This window comes from Mustela putorius, unplaced genomic scaffold, assembly GCF_011764305.1.
Source record: "Mustela putorius furo isolate JIRA1106 unplaced genomic scaffold, ASM1176430v1.1 tig00003845_pilon_pilon_pilon, whole genome shotgun sequence".
NCBI lineage: Eukaryota > Metazoa > Chordata > Mammalia > Carnivora > Mustelidae > Mustela > Mustela putorius.
The window spans coordinates 65,742,046-65,761,845 of record NW_025421998.1 but is presented as its reverse complement, the minus strand read 5'-3'; the positions used below and the strand labels follow the sequence as shown (position 1 = coordinate 65,761,845).

The window sequence follows — 19,800 nt, the reverse complement described above, 5'->3', positions numbered from 1 at the left end:
GAGTTCATCTGCCTACATGAGTTCCCATAGGTCAGCTATGCAAAGTGCTGACCTGGGTCGTGGAAACAGGATCAGCCCCACTTTTCATGACTAGGGCTGGATGTAGTGACTACCATGACATGGGGAGCAGAGGAGAAATAGACAGGAAAGAAGATGCTGGAAGGCTGAAATGCAGGCAGCTCCCTAGGCCCCCAGTCGTTTCATCATGTCTAACTCTTACTGAATTGAGACACCCTGTCCCCTCCTTCCTGAAGCGTCATTGCATTTTCTACGTCAAACATAGGCCAGCAGAACCCAAAGTGACAATTCTTCAATTGAACCAACTTCGAAAAATTGAATTCAAGAGCATCTGTGACCAGGGATTTTCCTGGCGCTATTTAAAAGGGAAATTTTTCTTTTATGAAAAAGCAAAAGCAGTGTGTTTTTTCCTTCTTTCTAAAAAATAATTGTGCTTCTAATATAATTTGCACCAGATCACAATTTATTCAGTGCTTTATGATTTACAAAGCATATTTAAATGCAGCCTCATTTATTCTTCAAAGCAACCTGTGGCTTAGTAATAATAATAATGACTAAATGTTGTCTGATAAGGAACTCTTATCAGTGCAGCCCTACAAGACAGATGGCATCATTGTCCCCTTTCTAAAGAGGTAAAGTCTTTTGTCCAAGGCTGTGATGCTAGTAATCAATAAATCAGGCATTGGAACCCAGCAGCCAGGTTGCAAAGGCCAAGCTCAGAGCCACTCAGTTGTCTGTCCCTTGACTTTTCTCCCCACTTTTGGATGAGCAAGTAGGTTCTAGCATATTGGATGTCTGACCCCAAAGCACAGTCAGCAGATGGTAGAGATAAGGCCTACCTGTCTTTTATTACATAATCCTTCATTAAAGTCCCTTCCAGGAGTAATGCCTTTCCTGTTCTGTGCCTCTTCTGCCTCATCCTGTTTGGTCTAATGCCTTCAAAATACAGTGACAGTGTCCCACTGTGGGCAGTTTCCTAGCTCCCTGCTCCCCAGCATTTGGCTAGCCCTCCATACCCCAAGCTCACCAGTGCCTGCTTGTGCACCCTGTTCTTCTAGGCCTCTCTCCATCAGGCTCCCATACCACCCAAAGCTCTTAGAGGGCGAGGACATCATCTCTAAGTAAACCTTTTATCCTTGTACTTAGATACTTTGCTTCCAATTAGTAGGGACTCACTGAAGAAACAAGGCATAAAGAAAGAAAAGGCACTATTTTACTAGAACAGAAATATGTAGGATACCAAGCTACTACCATGGGGCAATCAACATTTTTGTTCTTTTTTGTTTTGTTTTGTGCTGGTAAGAATTCACAGTGCCTATGCACTGTCTACTTTTTATTGTAACAATGGTAAGTCAAGAGAATCCCCTCTTAATAATCTTCTCTTGTTATTTAATTTCCATATGCATAAACCTGCATGTGGATCAATTCACATAAAGGCATACAGACTATCCTAGCCCATGTTAATTGCCTTTGTTCATCATTCTTTTCTTTTCTTTTCTTTTCTTTTCTTTTCTTTTCTTTTTTTACTTGTTCCTTCTTCCCTATGGCCCACTCCTCCCAACCATATCCGTCCCTGTCCCTGCCACCAAGGTGAGCCCGGGTGTATTCTTTCCTGGTTTTCTCGGCTCTCATTTCCTCTTACAGAGATTCATCTGACACATTCACATGCATATTGAACAGAACCATTCCCAGCCCTGGAGTGCTGCCTGGGACTCGAATGTGAGACAGCTACACGTGGAAACTTTATTCTCCCTAGTTTTCTTTTGTTGTAATGCCCCAGTTTCATGAAATAATTTTAGGGAGTTTGAACTTGAATAGCTATTCTATTATGTAATGAATAACATTCACCTGCATTACAATTGCTCACTGGATCAAGCCCGCTAGCTCGACAACTGGCAGTCATAGAGCAATGGCTCTCGTGGAAATAGATTTTATATTCATCCCTGAGCAAGTCCCAGCCGACAAGGTAACTGGGTAGAATGCCGTGTGCCTTGAAATCTGAAAATCTGAAGAGGGTCCATGGGTTGGATTTGGGATGGCTCCAGAAACTAAAATGCCATAGGAGCAGATCCCTGTCTCCTGTTTGCCCAGCCCTAGAAATCACCCTTGGAATAACTGTAACCATTACACAAAATAATAAAAAGCTGATGTTTTGTGAGCGTTTTCCACATACTTGGCACAGGTCTTTATGCTTCCCATGGAGCAATTCACTCTTTACAACAGCCCTAGGAAGTGGGTACTAATATTGGCCCCTGTTTTACAAATGAGGAAACAGAGGCACAAAAGATTAAATAATCTGCCTAAGGTTATATAGCAAGTAGACAGCAGACCTGGGATTCAAACCCTGAGAGTCTAGTTTCAGAACCCAGAGCTATGTTAAGAGACTTCCCATGACTCTTTGTTCCTACTAGAATATTCTTCACCCAATTACATGCCTTGAAAATGCTTTGTCATCCTTTAAATTTAAACTTAAGATTACCTTCTTCCCTGTATTGCATTAGAAGTGTTTTTGCTCTTGATGCCCAACCCTTTTTAACATTTTCTCCATAGCATTGTAGTTGCCTACTGATGAGTTGTTTGCCCCCATGAAGCTCCTCTAACATTGGAAATATATCTTATACTCATCCCTAATATCTAATGTGGTGTCTGGAACACAACAGGGATTCTAAAAATACCTATGGAATGAATGAATGTATGTTTCAGCCTACAACCAGGCGTCTATAAGGATACATGAGTATCAGATTTAGATACAGTTTTTTGTTTTTTAAAGAATTTATTTATTTATTTGACCCACAGAGATCACAAGAAGGCCTCGCAAGATCATGAGGCCATCTCCAGAGAAGCTTATGACCTAGACTCTGGGTCCACCATCCCCGAGTTAGTAAGACAGACTCCAAGATACCAGTTAAGCTCCATGCTGGCTCTTGCTGAATCCATTTGCCCTGAGGCTCTTACAACTGCTCTTGAATGCTCTTGATTCGAAAGACCATTTAATAAATTCTGTAAAGGCTCATGTTACTCTCTACATTCTAGGCTCTGCCAGTAGTCTCACCCTGCCATCTGATGGCACTAGCCTGCTACCCCGTAAGAGATTTTCCTAGAGGGAAAGCAGTGCGTGCCATGCAGGAGCTGGGAAAAGTTTGGTAGTGAGGACACAGAGAGAGAGCCTCCCTTGGGTGAGGGGTCTGTGGCTTTAGCATGAATTTCCTTGGTCATCAATGATCCAAGTCTTTGGTTTTTCAGGCTCATGAATGGGAGTGAACGTTGCCAGCTCAATGCCTCAAGATTTTTTGAGGTAGTGGTTTAGAAGAGTAGATTTTAAGAAAAAAACTTCCATCACAGAATGTGTAAAATGGCACAAATTCAATCTATAGTGCTGAGCTCATTGGACCGAAAATGCAGTTCCTTCCTCTCTGGGCATCTCAACATCAATATCCTGTCTTCTCTAAAATGTTGATGTAATTGTTTCACTTCCCCATATGGGCCAAATTAATATCAGAGAGAAAATAGTTCTAATTAGGTGGAGAGCAGAGATTGGCAAAGTGGGGCTGGCACTCTTCCATACCATGGAGACACTTCATTTTATTTTTAGAATGGACTTCTATCACATCCACTCAACACAGTGCATCTGAAATGTCCCTGTTTGTTTCCATAAACAGTTTCTTTTTTCTTAGCTCACCAGCTGTTTTGTTTTCTTTTTTTCTAGAACGATACAAAATTCTGTGCCATTCAAAGATGTAGATTCAGACAAACACAGCATTTTCCCAGTAAGTATTGTTAAGAGTAACCAGATGTTCACTAAATATTGTATCATTTTCTACAAATATCATACCTTTAATAAGACAAGACTGAATTCCATTGGAATGTATTAAAAATTTGTTAATATACCATCCCATGATTTTTATGGACTTTTTGGCATCTTAATAGGACACGAACCGTCAGAGTGGGTCTTTAGGCCGGGACTATTTTTTGTTTCTTGATGCCATTCCCAGCTGGGTGTTTCATTTATCTTGAAAGGTGCTGAGAATTATTTTGGAAATTCTTAAACCTATTTTTAGAGTGCGTGTGTGTTGTGTTAATGTGTATCCACATGTTTGATTTAGAGCAGTACGGATGTCAGGATGTTCTCTGGAAAAGCGAACAAGCAGGAGGCATGTATAACTCCGCCAAGTTGGTGGGATCTCAGATAGTCTACCTGGGAATGGGGGAAATGAAGATGTTGTTTGATATTATTGTGACTCTTAAGTCTTTCAAATCAAGGATCAAGACAGGTCAATCATATAATAAATCCACAAAGTTAGCCAACTCGGCTAGAGATTTTAAATTATCCAGTACAACGATTACTCATTTGACCAAATAAATCAACTATTTTGGAGCCTAAGAAGATTGATAACTAATGAAGTTCAGAGAGTTGGATGTCGTGCTGTCCATGGAAGTGCATACACACACACACACAAACACACACGAACACACACAGATGAACACATGCACATGTGCATACAGCAGGCATGCACTGTGCCCACATGCATACACTGTTGTGCACCCACATACAGACACACACCCAACAGCACACACACACACTCACACGCACACACACTACCACTTGGCATTGGTGCTGGGACTCTGATACATTTCCCTCACACAGCATGTCTCAGCATATTAATCTTAATTTTCTTAGTAACCTCTAGTGTTCCTAGATTGTACTGGAATTAAGAATTGCACATGCTGGTACCCCTGGGACAGCTTTGACTGCCCTTCCTCGTGGATAACAAGGGGCGGAAATGAACCCTTCCTGTGTGTGTTCTTCAATTCCAGACGCTGAGGGGCTACCACTGGCGAGGGAGAGACTGCAATGACAGCAACAGGATGGCATACCCGGGCAGAAGGTACGTCTCCAATGGTCACTGACTCGGGAAATTACCTTCTAAAAAGGAGGCAGGAGGCGTCATTCCAGCCCCAGCCTAGGGGATTTGAACTTAGAGAAGGGACCTCCGTGTCCCCACCAAAGTAAAGCTCAGTGAAGAAAGAACAGCATTCGTTCACCATTTGTCCAGGAAACCTTCCTAGAGCACCTGCTCGTTGCCCAGCGCTCTGCCTGGTGTCGGGCGGTTAACGAAATGAAGTAGGGCCTCCCTTCGTGGAGCTTCTGGTCTAGTAGGAGGAACATGCGAGTCCACAGGGTACGGTGGCGGGGGGGTGGTGGCCTGTGTCCAGCCTCCTGCTCAAGGTCCATACGCAGGACTGAGGAGTGAGGCAGGAGCTCCCATGAGTGGACCATGTGTCGCCTTTCAATCCCGGGCTGATGTTCAGCCGGCCACATCTTGAACTTCAGAAAGTGGATGCGTGACCTTCCTCTTGACTGTGGGGCCACAGTGTTCCGTTTACCAGATGTTTGGGAGTCTAGAGTACCATGTGATGCCTCACCTATCTGAATAAAGTGGGCTGCCGACTCATTCACTCTGCCATCGGCTCCATCCCGTAGCACAGTCCATGAATGGAGGCCACTGGAGCTGGTCCACCGTGGTCAGAAAATTTCCCAAACCGAGATACTGGCAGAGGCCAAGTGGAGGTTTCTGTGTGCCGCTGACAGTCATGCGTGGCACGCCTCCTTGACAAGCCTGTTGTCCATCACTGACCCTTCATACAGCACTGGTTCACTCATTCATTCAGCTGACATTCACGGGGCGAGAAGCATATGCTGAAGGCCAATGTTGCTGTTTTCTTCTTAGGCCAGACAACTGGGATATACACGAGGATTCAAACTGTAATGGCATTTGGGTAAGCAACCAGATTCAAACCTAGTCCCATCCTCTGACGTTCTGCCCTCCTTAAAAGCCCATTTGCTTTAGTCAGTCCTATGGAAGAAGATGACAGATGAAAGCAAGCTTTCTCTGCAAACTGGAAGAGGGCTGTAGAGTCAGATCTCACATGATGGATGGCAGGGATGTAATGAGAGTTGAGGGTCTGTCAGTCACAGTCCCTTGAAGTCACCCACATCCAACCCCTTTTTTCTGCATTGAGTCAGGAGAAATTAAAGGAAGAATTCTGTTAGCAAAGTTTTACAGCGACCCAAATAGCTGTTGGAGAAAAGCTCTTACTGCGCCACCACGTCAAGGCAGCCATTTTCTTTCTATTCCACAAAGCTAGTCAGTCAGGGTGGAAATTAATGCTGGTGTTTCAGCTCTGCATGAACAGCAGATCTGAAGCTTTTAGGAAGAGAGAGGGAAGAAAGGAGGAAGCCCAACCAAATACTTCTCTGAGGACAACAACGGCAGCAGACCTCCGTTTTGTGGGGTCTCGAGCTAATACATGACTGAGGATCCTCCTGAACAAAAAGAATACCAAATTACTAATAGTTAATTAGAACAATAGAAGAAATCCCAACAAAATCCCAGAGTCTTGGAAATCCAGGCCCCTTAGAAATTATAGGCTGTGCAGCGGCATCCCTGGCCTCCACCCACTAGATGCCAGGCACTCCCCCTCCCCCTGTTGTCACCACCAAAAATGTCTAGACTTTGCCAAATGTCCCTCGGGGCAGAGGTGGGGGGAAGCCAGCCCTGCTGAGAATCGGGGCTCTGGAAGCATCCATGTTTAGGGAGTGAAGACATCAGCACACTGAGAGCTCCAGCTCAGAGACAGAGGGACACACACTGACCTTGTGTCTTGGTCACTTAGTGGGCCAAGAGCGCCCCCTCGCGGCGACACTGCCAGCCCTTCAGACACTGCTAGAGGGGCATCCTCTGGACCAGATGGTTGGCCCTCTGGATCTCTCCTTATTGCTGCCCCCAACCATAAAGCCCAGCTCACACCGAGTGTTGCTGTGTTGAATTAAGGGCTCAGGAGACTTTAATGGGTTTTATCCACTAACTTGCCTTTGTACTTTTAAAGCCATTAGGGAAAGCCACAGTATATGTGTCTCATACATTTAAAAACAAACTGCTAATCCCATCCTTTCTCTTTTGAAGGGTGTTGATCCAAAAGATGGAATTCCATATGAGAAGAAGTTCTGTGAAGGTATGTATTGTAGAGTTAATGTGCTTATCACAACAGGGACACTCTTTTCTAGTCGGAGGCACACTTAAGCCAACAGACCACCCAAGGGAGGAAGTGCCTGGTGCTAGAGCTTAAAGTTGATCGATGTCCATTTATTTTCATGAAAAAAAGCTATGAAAAAACTTGTAGAAAATGGAGGCAGAACCTAGAAAAAGTATAACTGAATTTTTCTGACTGCCCCCTTTATGTGGAGATTGGAAACGATTGGAAACTTGAATGATGAGGGCAAAAAAGGCAACAGGAGAGAGCACAAGGTAATGGAAACCTAGTGCTTCTCCCAAATATGAAAACAAATAGAGGTGCTGGCATTTCCATGTCCTTCTCAATACACAACAAGGTCAGATATCTAGGTTTGTGCTGACAGAATCCCTGTGGCAGGCAACTGGGCTAAAGATTCATATCTGAGTTACTTGAGGGACACCTCCAAGTTATAGCCATTGGGGAGTTCCCAAAAATCTGAGCAAAAGCTCTGTGTTCTAAATGCCCAAATGCCACAGACATCTGAGCTGCCAGTATTGTTGGGAAAAACCTATGATCACCCACATACTACTGAAAATTTGTGCCTGGTAATAACCAAAGGGTCTCAGGCAAGACCCTCTGCTAGCCTCACTTTTTACATATGGGCAGTGCTTTTCCCTAACATTGAAAAGCATTCCAGTCATTCATTCATTCCTCCACTTGATGGATATTTCCTGAATGCCTATCCCTATTATGCACCAAGGGCTATGCTTGGCTCTGAGTTGTCCTGGACAGATGCCACACAGTCTTTGCCCTGAATTAACTTAGTCTGATTGTCTAGGGGAAAGAGGCATCCCTCTGTCTGACTTTGGGATGGATCCGTTGATTCTTTCAGGATCTTAAGGAATTTAGGAGAGTACATCCAGGGATGCCTGGGTGGCTCAGTGGGTTAAAGCCTCGGCCTTGGCTCAGATCATGATCCCAGGGTCCTGGGATCGAGCCCTGCATCAGGCTCTCTGCTCAGCAGGGAGCCTGCTTCCTCCTCTTTCTCTCTGCCTGCCTCTCTGCCTATTTGTGATCTCTGTTTGTCAAGTAAATAAATAAAATCTTTAAAAGAAAAAAAAAAGAGTACATCCATCACCCATGGGTAGACAAATCATGCAGATGGACCTCAGAGGCAGATTAAGAGATTCCTAACCTCCAGATAGGGCTTTGCAGAGACCTTTATGTTCATCTCCCGTTAATCAGCCAGAATTGTCCACCCAGTGCTTTTGTGTATATGGATTAAGGGCTTTAAAAGACCATAACAACTTTGAAAAGTCCAAATTGCTCCATGAGATCACTAATGCTTATAGTGAATTACAATAGAATTCAAGAGAGCCATTTCCAAAACCAAAACCCAGGGTGTATTTCTGAGTTCAGATAAAGTATGGATTCTTTGATTCATCCATCATTCACTCATGAGGTTGCACAGCAGTTTTGTTTTATGCTGAGCTAGGAAACACACCTGCATCTGTACAGCTTACCTAACAGTTTCAGTGGCCTAGAAATCTCAGTCAACTCCTAAATGCCATCCCCCTCACTCCCCAACGCTTGAAAAGCGGCAGTGCGTCACTGTTATGAGGCTCTGTGCGGGATACACACCAGGGTATCTACCCTTCTGACCACCCAATCCAGAAGCTCCAAACTACTGGAGTGCATAAATAATGCAAATAAATTGTGCCTCCCAGGTTCACAGCCCAGGGGAATCATTCTGCTGGGAGACTCAGCTGGGGCTCATTTTCACATCTCTCCCGAATGGATCACAGCTTCACAGATGTCTTTGGTAAGTAATTTTGGCAGTAATTATCCCGGATGTGCCACCCTTTGTGTTTGGTCCCTCCTTGCTCCCTCTAAATGCGATGCCAACTCCAAACAGGTGCAAATCTCCCTCCTCAGCAAAATCTGTTGTAAAAAGGCGCAGCCACAACCATTCCAGCTTGGTTTATTTCAAACAATGTGATAAGAAATGTGAGGGCATTGTCACAGCCGGCTCATCACAGCAACTGTCCTGTCCATTAGAGAAGGGGGACCTCTGCCAGGTGGAAAGGAGACTTAGGCACAATGGGGAAACCCTGGTCATATGGCCACCTCGGCCGTGGTTCCCTTCTCCCTCTCCAAGAACCCTGAAACTCCGATCTGGAGAAATCCAACTACAAGAATTATAAATTCTTCCTTGACCCCTTCTTCTCAAACTAGAGAAATTGAACATACATCTAAACACTCCAACTGAACCTGTGCCAAGTCCCAAAACTGAACAGACATAGACTTCCCTTTGTAAAGGGGAGCAAGCAGGGAAACATCTGGATGTATAAAAAAATGCTCATGATCTCAACAGAGGAATGCTCTTTAAAAAAAAAAAAAAGGCAAAAAGCTTGCTGTAGGAGACAGAGTGGCATTTTGTACAATATTAAATTCAGGTTCTCAATAATGGTCAACAGGAGATTGTACCCATGAAAAAGGAGCAGTCAGACATCAGGAAAGACTACTTTGGGGAGAAAGAACAATAATCACCTGATGTAAAAATCCAGTGACAACACTGACAAGCAAGTTGATGATGCAAAAAAACAAGATTAGCAAACCAGTCCTCCTGCTGGGGAAATTCTGGAACTCAGAGAACCGGCATGTGGATGGGTTCTGGAGACTGAATAGGAAAACCAGAAAAGAGAACATATCAGGCAGAGAGGAAGTGGTGACCAAATAAGCAATAAAAGATAACTCAATTACTGAGTTGAAGGAATCCTTGTCTTCAATACTAAACCCGCAGTGAGCACAGGCCCAAGTGTAAAATAGACTCTATTAACCGTGTCTTCCTTTTTTTTTTTTTTAATTCCAAATATAAAGAAAAATCTTGCAATCATTCTGCCCAACAACAACAACAAAAATCACCAAGGTACTTACTAGGAGGAAAAAAACATTTTAGCATCAGACTTACCTCTCAATGCTAACTTTTAGAAAATAGTAGAATAGCCTCGACAGGATTTTGAGGGTTGCATGTCAGAATTGTTCAGGCTGCCAAGATATTGTTTGTTCTTCCAGAAACTTATTCTCCATTTTCAGAGATTCAGAAAACATAACAGACCTATGCCCTCCTGAGAAAGATTATTTTAAGAAGTATTCCAGATTACTATTCCAACTATTCCAAATATTACTAGATTTCAGTATATAACATTATCAAATGTAAACAATGTAAAAAAAATCCATAAGGTTAAAAGACAAATGAAAAATGAGAACAATATTTATAACATATAAGGCGATATTTAAGTTCCCTAATAGCACACAGTTCCTGCATGTCAATAATAAATTTTTAAGTGTTTTAATAACATAACTAATAAATATAAACATAGTTTCATCTTTAATTGTAATCAAAGAAACACAAAATAATAAAATATCATTTATCATCTTTCAAACAGATAAAGCTTAAGAAGTGATAAAAGACCTATTTTCAGCAAAGATATGGTGAAATGGACATTTTCTTTCACCACCAAGAGTGTTTAAGTTGGTTGAACTTCTCTGAAAGGCAATTTGACAAAATATATAAAGTGACATGAAAATGATGGTGGTTTTAATCATTAATTCTTCATCTGGAAGTTTACCTCTAAAACTGATTAGTCATTTGCTCAAGAATCTGTGTATATGAGTATTCATCAAAGAGTTACTTATAAGAGCAAAAATTAGAAATTAAAAATAAAAAACAGGGATTAGACATGCAAAAATATACCCATAAAATGAAATGTTACGCAACCACTAATACACATGTCAGAGACATATTACTTAGCAAGAAATATACAAATAATAATTTGTTAGGGGGCAAAAATAGGTTATGAAGTAATAATGTATGAACCAGTTTTGTGAATATGTAAGTGCATCTGTGTGTGCAAGCAAAGAAAATAATTGGAAGGTTGTGGATCAGTACATTAACACTGATATGTCTGGATTGTAGAACACTGGGTAACATATTCTTCATTTTTCTTCAGTGAATTTGTACTATGTAGGTACCAAATATTGCAATCCAAGACCTGGGGTATCATTTTGTTTCGTTTTGAGCAAATAGCTTAAAAAACACCAAAGTACTGTTTTTCTTAGTATTTGTAAAAACCCTCCAAGGTAGGTGTTTCACAACATAGCTTCACTGTACACACAGATACCCAGAGAGGTTAGGTAGACTGCCTAAGGTCACACAGCTAACAGGTGGAAGATTCAGTTCCTTTCATTGTCATCTTGAATAAGCCACTTACCCAGAAACTCTGTAAATGATGGTAGGAACAACCTCAGGCAAGGCCATGTGTTTCATGATCTAAGGGCTGTGAAAATGCTTTGGACTCTATATTGGGCTCAAACTAGACAAAAAGTAGATTGACTCACAGCTCATGCAGTGCAGTGGTGGCAGCTAACCAGGCTGGTCCATGTCCTTGTGCTTGTCCTTCTTATCCCACATCTGGGCCTCTGGAGGCTGAGGTGAAGGGTGCCTCTCCCTTTAGGGTTCTCCTGGAGAGAATGGCATCTCAGAAACTGTCACCAGAGCCAGCAGCTCACTCTATAGTGTGCGAATTCTCTAGGGAAGAGAAAGATTCACTGAGAAGCTAGCCCAGCAGTCTGGAGTCCTGACAACTGGGATTTGAATTCTAACATTTTTTCATCTGCTGTTTGCAACAACAAATTAAGTGAAATACTGCAGCTCAGCATTGTTGGTTTGGGTTGGGTTACAGGAGTCCCCTGGTTGCTGAAAGGTTTTTTTTTTTTTTTAATGCTACTTTGCTTTTACAGAAGACCTACATTAGCCCCCTTTCTTCCCAGCCAAAAGAAATCTAAAGAAGATGTTCACTTAAAACAAAAACAAAAACAAAAACCGTTACCATGCTAATGTAGGTCTTTCAGAAAAGCAGAATGGCCTAACTCAAACCTTGAGAACTCTCCCTGTTTAGATAGCCAGGGAAACCTGTGTTTCCCACCCCACTCCCCTGTCATTTTTTGGCAGTAAATTATAGTCTTAGAAATGGCCAGCCACAAGAAGGGCAAGAACGTAGAGTTGATGTGGAAGCCAAACTGGGCGTAATGGTAATTGGGTTCATGAATCTCACCAACATATTAGTAATGCTGTTGGTGGTAGGGACAACACCACCGATTTAGCAGCATTCTGTCACCTATTTCAAGCCTTTGATGTTCTAGTGTTCTCAAAGGGGTTAATATACATCTCCAAGCTACAGATCAATCCAGCCACTCCAAGCCGGGGCCACTTCTGTGTTGTGCCATTTATAAGATGGAAGATGAGACAAGGATAATAGAGAAACATTTTGCTTAGAAAGTTAGCATTGAAAAGAAGGTATATCACCAAGTTATTATCAAAATAATGCTGTACAAACTACCCCACGTCTTAGGGACTTAAAACAGTCCCCATTTCTTCTCACTCACACATCTGTGGGTTGTCTAGGGTCAGCTAAACCCTGTTGGTCTTGGTTCCAAGCTAAAGGTTGGGTCTAAGTCTGTACCATGTATCTCTCCTTTCTCTTGGTTGGGCAGTCTATCCAGAAAGTATTCTTTTCATGGTAATTGTGGAAGTGCAAGAGGACAAAGGCCCCACACAAATACATTTGCTACATCATGTCCACAATCAGTACATTGGCCCAAGCAAGTCACACGACCATGCCCACGATCAGTGGGGAAGCAAGTATATCTGCTCAAAGTGAGAGAGGGAAGAAAGTAAATATTTGCATTATTGTTTTTATCTAATTATAAATGTTAAATATTCAATCGAGAAAAATAAGCAATACAGAAATTATTAAGAAATCATTAACATTCTCTTTAATCCTACCACCCGGGGAGAATCATTTTAACATTTGGGAGTATCAGATTAGTTTTAAAATATTCTCTTAATATTCTTCTTATTGTGGGAAAAAAGAAGATAGGAAGTCAGTACTAGAACCAATTTTGAGAGTTAAGAAAAAAAACCCCACCATCTTGACCTTTTCTCATTATTTTTCCATTCTTTCCCAGAACTCGACTCCTAGTGTTCATACACACACACACACACACACACATTATGTAGTTATAAGAGTAGCAAGTATGCAATTGGCCATTCTCCTTTTTTTCAATTAGCACTAATTATAATCATTTTTCCACATTGCTACTTAGTCTTTGTATTCATTATATTTGTCAGTGTTCTCTAGCATCTTTTTCAGTATACAAGCCATAATCTACTAAACCATCTGGCCACGACTGGATATTAAGCTGATTCATTTCTGGACTACTATGGATCATACTCCCTTAAAAAAAAAACTAATTTTTCAAACATATTATCTATAGAATCTCTTCATTTGCCAGGGAGTCAGCATATATATATAACTACAATGCCTGGCAGACATCCATGGCATATGTTGAGCTCTGATGTCTCATGTTCTGATTGTTTGGCTTTAATACTTGTGGCAAGTAAACAAAATATTGCCAAGTACTAACCTGGGACCAACTGTATACCAAGCCCTGTGATAGAAGCGAATGACACAGAAGTAAAGGGCATGGAAAGAACCAGGCCTTCAGAAGGCTTCAGGTCTTATGGGCAAATGAAGACCAGACTCCATAGCTGCTGCAATGCATACGCATGCCCCGAACTCAAGGAAAGAAGAAGTTCGGGCAGTCTGGTCCTCACAGGAAGGAGGGTCCCAGGAGCAGAAAGAGCACACAAAGGCTCACAGAAGTAAGAGGGTTCAGCATTCTGAGAAGAAGTCTAGTGTGGCTGCATTGATGATAATAGAATATGAAGTGGAGAAGGTATGAGAAGAGTCTGGAAAGGTGCATAGGAGACAGATCTCAGGGGTCCTTGAGGCCACATTAAGGAATTCAGAGTTTATCCTGAAGGCAGTAGGAAGCTGCCAAGGGGTTTTAAACTGAGAAAGAGCAGCAGTCATATTTGAATTTTAGAAATATCACCCTGATTCCAGTGGCAAGTTGGATTGGACTGGTGAGGGGTGAGGGGAGACAGGAAAGTAGACCAGCTAGGTTCTTTCTAGTGAAAGTGCCCTAACCTGGAAGAGTATGGTGAAGAAGAAAAGAAATGGGCAAACTCAGCAGTTATCTAGAATGCACAGTGGACATGTATTTTTCCCATACACTTCCCACCCTGTGGACTTTACAGCCAATTCCTGGAGAGATCAGCCTCCCGGAGGGAGATGTCCCACCTGACCGGCTTACCCTGGGGCCGTGAGGGCATCCACACATCAGAAGAGTCTGCTGTATCGACTGCACCCCCTTATGCAGGTCTTCCCTGCAGGGTCAAACCAGCTTTTGGAGACTCTACTGGAAGAGTCTGTCCCCCTAAGAAACTTCGGATGCCTCTGGCTCTTCTGCATCATACCCCTAACTCCCAGTAGTTATAGTGAACTTACAGTTCGTTGTCCAAACCTGAGGGAAGGGGGATCACCACTGGTAATTTTATGAGGATAATAGGCATTAATTAGACTGGCCCAGACAAACTGGGATGTATGGCCACCCAACTGATAGCATGACAGCCATGTTGGAAACCGACACCTTGAGCCAAGAGCCTTGCCCAGAGGAGTTTCCAGCCCCTAAATCATCTCTCTATAAAATAATCTTGGACTTTTAAGCAGACCTGGGTTCAAATCCTAGCTTAGCCACATACTAATCCTCCCTGAGCTTAATTTCTTCACCTAAAATATATGTAAGTAATGATAGCTATCTCATCAGAAATTTGGGAAGATTTTACAAGAGGATGTTTTAAAATGGACTATTTATTTCTACCTGAATTTCAACTGAGGCCCCAAGACAATGTGAGCTAACAATTCCCACCTTCCGCATTCAAAAATCAGAAGGACTTCAGCAGGACATGCACCAGAAGGGAGTGAACAATCATTTCTGCTACCTGTAGCAGAAGACCCACCTCAAAGGTCTAAGAGTTGAGGCAGGGCATGGCTGGTGTCAGCATGGCAGTGGGGCTCAGCTTTCCCCTCAGGGAAAGGGTGGACATGCTTCCCCCTCAGAGTAGGCGACCACTAGCGGACCTGGGTAGCTGTCTCCGGAGACTGGGGTCAAAGGGGCTGGTGTCCAACACTCTCATGAATAATGTAAGAGTGGTGACTGAGGAAAGAACGAATGTGTGTCCTGGGGGCAAGGACATGGACCCCAGGAAGGGAGAGCCAGCATGAATCATTACAAATCCTGGAGAAGATTGCCTGGAGATGACTGCACCATGGAGGGTAAACCAGTTGACCAGGGACTGGAGCACGAATACTAAAAGACTAGAGAGGCTGAAGAGAATGCACTGACTGCACCTGCAAGGTTAGTCACGTGTTCCCAGCAGGGCCTCTCAGAGCCCCCATTAGAGAGAGCCAGCTTTGGACATCAGCCCAGCCAGAAGAATCACATCTGATTATACCTCTTCTCCCTCCACCCAGCACCACCTGTGGTCGGAAGCCTCCGCTGTGAATTATTCATTAATTCATTTGGCAATAACAATAAGAAACAATCAATATAAGTAACATTTTTATGACCTATAATGTTATTTTCCAAAACAAACAAAAAACAAGCTGGAAGGGTAGTTTTCTTTTCCATTGTTGTGACTCTCTTTGATATCTGGCTAAAGACAGCCAGATCCCCATACCTGCTTCCCTCTTCAATCTGTTTTCATATGCATTCATGTAGCCTCTTGAAAACTACATTATACCCTCATGGGTGAAATAAGAAGGCAAATGAAAAAGGCAAATCAAGTCGTAGAAGTATGAGGAAAATAGTGATCTCATAAACTCTCTGTGAGAGTCCCAAAGATTCCCAGGGTTCCCCAGACCATATTTTGAGAACCACTGTCACAGAGTTTTCCTGCTGCCTCTAGTGTCTAAACTTGGAGGATTTACAAAAGAAAGATGTGGTTGTGGAGTACCACAGTGCGGTTTCCAAAATTATTTACATCTAGAAATGCCAAAAAAGAGGTACTCTAAGATAGAATGTCTTAGGGCAAAATGGGAAACCATCAGTACATGGTGGACTAACCTCTCAACCCAAGATTCCCAGAGCACAGTGGGATATGTGAGGTTCCCCAAGAGAGTGTCCATGAGAATGCTCACTCTGCCCCTGGGTTCTACTATTTGAGAGCCTTTTAGTAATGTCACCACAAAGGAAGAGAACCTCCAACCTTTTGGCTAATTCAGCAGGTGGAACCCCTTTTAGTCTGGGTTTCTAGTCAGAGTCAGCAGTTAGCAGGGCCCAATCAGGAGAATAAAAGCATTCCAACAAGGGGATTTAATACAGGAGATTGGCTACACAATGTTGGATTTAATACAAGCAACTGATTACATCGGTATTAGAACTAAGAGGGAGTTTCTGAAGAAATTAATCATTGCTGACGCTAGGCTAGTGAACAAAAAGGAAGATGGGGGTTTATCAGAAGCTAGAGCAAGGGGTGTGGCTGATGCTTGAACCTTGGCAGATCCTGTATTGACTGCCAGGGGCACACAGACCAGCCGCTACTGGGACCACCTTGGGATGTGGAGATGAGCAGGAAGTAGAAAAGGAAGCGGGAGGTTGGAGGCTGAAGGCTGCCGGAGGTTGCTGACCTCAGCTGGAAACCACAAAATAGTTCCTCTCTCATATGCCCCTCTCCCACCTGTGCCTCCCATTGGCTGGGGGATGCAGAAGAGCCTGGGAAGTGTAGTTTGCAGAGTCCAAGCCCATTCTTCAGAACAGAGACTAGACATGGGCTTAGAGACCAGAGGCCATCAGTGGAATGGGAGGCCTGGTTGGCTGCCTGCATGGTTTTAGCCAATTAGAGCCTCATCCTTTTATGTCCTTCTACACTGGGACCTGTCTCATCTCTAGAGTTCCGTAAAGGCTGCTCTTCACCCAATGTCAGATCCCAGATTCCCTTATGAACTACCTTTGAGGAAGCCTTCCCAAAATGACCAGAAGAGGGCAAACAAACAGGAATCACCTTTAAAAATGAAGCCTCTGGGTCTTTCTCTGAGGGCTTTGGGTGACAGGGGTTCTGAATTTGGATTCTGTAGCATTTTTGCTACAGAATTTTGCTATTTTGCTTTGACACCAGAGAATATCCACCGTCCCGTGACCCCACCTGGCAATCCCTCCACAAACTCTGGTTTCATGCAGGAACTGTAGTAACCCCCAAGCTGTGGTGGCCTCCCCCGGGGTCTGCCAGTGGGAGTAGGTATGGTCAACAAAGACCCGTCAGGACGGCCCCAGCGTGTCTGGTGCTCGCATTTGCTGCGCCAAGTCATACATCATATCGTCTGGAAAGTGCAGGGAGTGCTAAAGAAGATCAGTGAATCATTGTTTCATCATAGGCCATTCTGCCATTTATGAGACTACTCAACATTTCTTGGCCTCTATCTCCCTATAAAGCAGAAAACGCTGCGGCAAATACATCGCCCCCTCCCGACTGCGCCTTTGAAACAGACTCCACGGCCTGGGGTATCTTTCCTGCCACAGCCTCTTCTTCTCTCCCCTTCTTGCCATCCTCTCGTTAAGCAGTGTGGCACCCGAGAGGCCTGTTTACAGCTAATTAGATTAGGAGTGTGTTCATCTGGAAAGATATTTGTAGTTCAATAAAGAGAGTGTGAAGAATCACCCTACTGGCTCCACAGAAACAAGGAGCCTCATTCCACTGGGCGGGGGGGCGGCAGAAAGAGGCTTTCGCCCGCTCCCTCCCTAAACAAGCCTCACTTCTCTCCAAGATACCCGTAGTCATCAGATGCAGAATGAGCTTCCCATGCCACAGGAAAGATCTCAGCTTAGAAAGATTGCAAAGCAAAGCAGCGAGCAAATTTGAAAACACTTTCATGCTTTTTTTTTTCCTTTCAAAGGAAAAACAATCACTGCTTGAGATGTTTTGTTGAGAAAGAAAGGGAGGCAGAGAGATCATCAAGGGCAGCAGTAGAGGCTGCCCTCCTGCCTCTTTCCCATCTGCTCGAAAATTATTTCCAAAATATTAAATGCTGCATTTCGCTGAACCAGAATTGCATGACGGGCTGGGGCTGGGGGAGTGAGGAGGGAGACGAGATTCTGAAATACAATTTTCCAAATGTTTATTTTGCTAGCGAAGGCTGTTGCCTGTACTATTATAAAATCTCGGCACGACCCCCGGCAGGCTGTTGTCTGTAGGGTAAGTAGGCGCAGATTGAATTTCGTACTGTGTCAAGGACAAAATGAAACCTTAATCTGGCTGCAGAAAATGCATATGCACCCGAGAGCCCGGCGGCTCCAGTCTTCAAGCCCACATGCGCTTCATTCCTTTCTTTGAGATGAGTGTCCAGGTCAAGTTTGGCTGCCCTTTATTAGCCCGCAGACAGTCCAGTATTATCAGAGCTCACACCCTGACCTTCCCTAACTTGCCCTGCTGGATTTAACAGTGAGCATGAGGCTTCCATAAAGCATAAAGGCTGATTTTCATGGCGCACGTAAAATATGAAAATCCTACCTCCACTAACTTCGTGTCGACTCCAGAAAGACTTAAGGGTTAGAATACTTGATTATTGTTTTTCCAGCTGAGGAAAGGCCAGAGTTCCATAAAACTGGACAAGATTACATTTTCTGCTCCTCAGACATCTTGCAGGCTGGCAGATTAAGGATGCTAACTGGTGAGAAGAGAAGCCTCAATCCATGGTACTTCTCACTTATTCTGTCAGAAAAAGAGAACTGTGTTCATCTTGGTGAATCCTCTCCAGCAGCTCTCAGGCCACAAGAGACAGAATGTTCTTCGATTCTCATTCCCTGTTCATGGGCACAGGCCAGACGGGCTGTTGCCTTGAGGCCTGATCAATGTGATGCCCTTTTCTCCCTGCTCAAGGTGAGCATCTGGGGCTCTTACCTGCCAGCAAAGTATGGTGTTCTCGGGGGCTCATTCTTCCAAAAACGTCAGTGATCTTAGCCCTCAGCAGTTTCTGCAAGAATTAAAAAGACAAACGCTCGTTGTTATGAAAAACTACAAGAGGAAATTATTTTAAGCTCCATACTTCTGAAAGGCATTTATAATTAGCCAGCCCACATGCCTGCTCTCCCAGCACACGAGATGGAGATTTCGTCAGAGACAGGCAGCATGAGGCCATAAACACCTGTGCCAGCCGGTGTGCTGCTAAGACTCGAGGCAATCTCTTGCCCTCTAGTTAATTATATTTACCACGTTGCTTCGCTCTCCCTCAAGTTCCTCAACCATGAAATGGGTCTCAGGGAACTAACTCATCACAGGAAAAACATTTAGGATCTTGAACCAGTGGGGATGTAGAAAGAGGAAATTTCTGGCATTTAGAAATAATTTGGGCTGGTTGGAATTGATTGCTACACCCCATTCATTCATTAGTTCATTTAGCTAATTTCTTCCATGCCAGTCCTTGGAGTAATAAGAATAGAGATAGGCCAGCCCAGCCCTTCCCCAGTGCCGGGCTTTTGAATGATTTCCTGGGGATTTTTCTACTTAAGGCCATGGCTGGCAGATTGGTGAGAGGTGTGAGCAAAACCATAACTTCTAGAGGAAAATCAAGGGGAACATTCTGAAACACAAGGTCCAAAAATTTCAGGCAGATTAAGGGCAGGAGGGCTGAGCCAAGAATTTAAAGACTGATTGTGAAAGAGCCCATAGGAAAATAGATCAATAAGGAGCGAAAGGTCATGTTCTCTTGTTGGTGACATAGTTGTGAGCCAGTAAGTAGAGCAAGGAGAAGGGTAGAGCCTTTCTCAAAAGACTAGTTATTAATCCAGCAGGGTATAGGCTTAGCT

General features: G+C 43.5%; 1 protein-coding gene across 4 annotated transcripts in view; it reads left to right on the top strand.

Annotated features, from left to right (window-relative positions):
- Window positions 1-19,800, top strand: part of AOAH (acyloxyacyl hydrolase) — a 167,379-nt gene that overhangs the window by 66,659 nt on the left and 80,920 nt on the right. For all 4 annotated transcript variants that reach the window (XM_045062878.1, XM_045062877.1, XM_004741964.3 and 1 more), the window contains 5 exons: window positions 3,725-3,785; window positions 4,834-4,904; window positions 5,748-5,796; window positions 6,984-7,032; window positions 8,760-8,854. In XM_045062878.1, coding sequence (XP_044918813.1) covers window positions 3,725-3,785; window positions 4,834-4,904; window positions 5,748-5,796; window positions 6,984-7,032; window positions 8,760-8,854 — 325 coding nt within the window. The remainder of the gene's footprint in view (window positions 1-3,724; window positions 3,786-4,833; window positions 4,905-5,747; window positions 5,797-6,983; window positions 7,033-8,759; window positions 8,855-19,800) is intronic.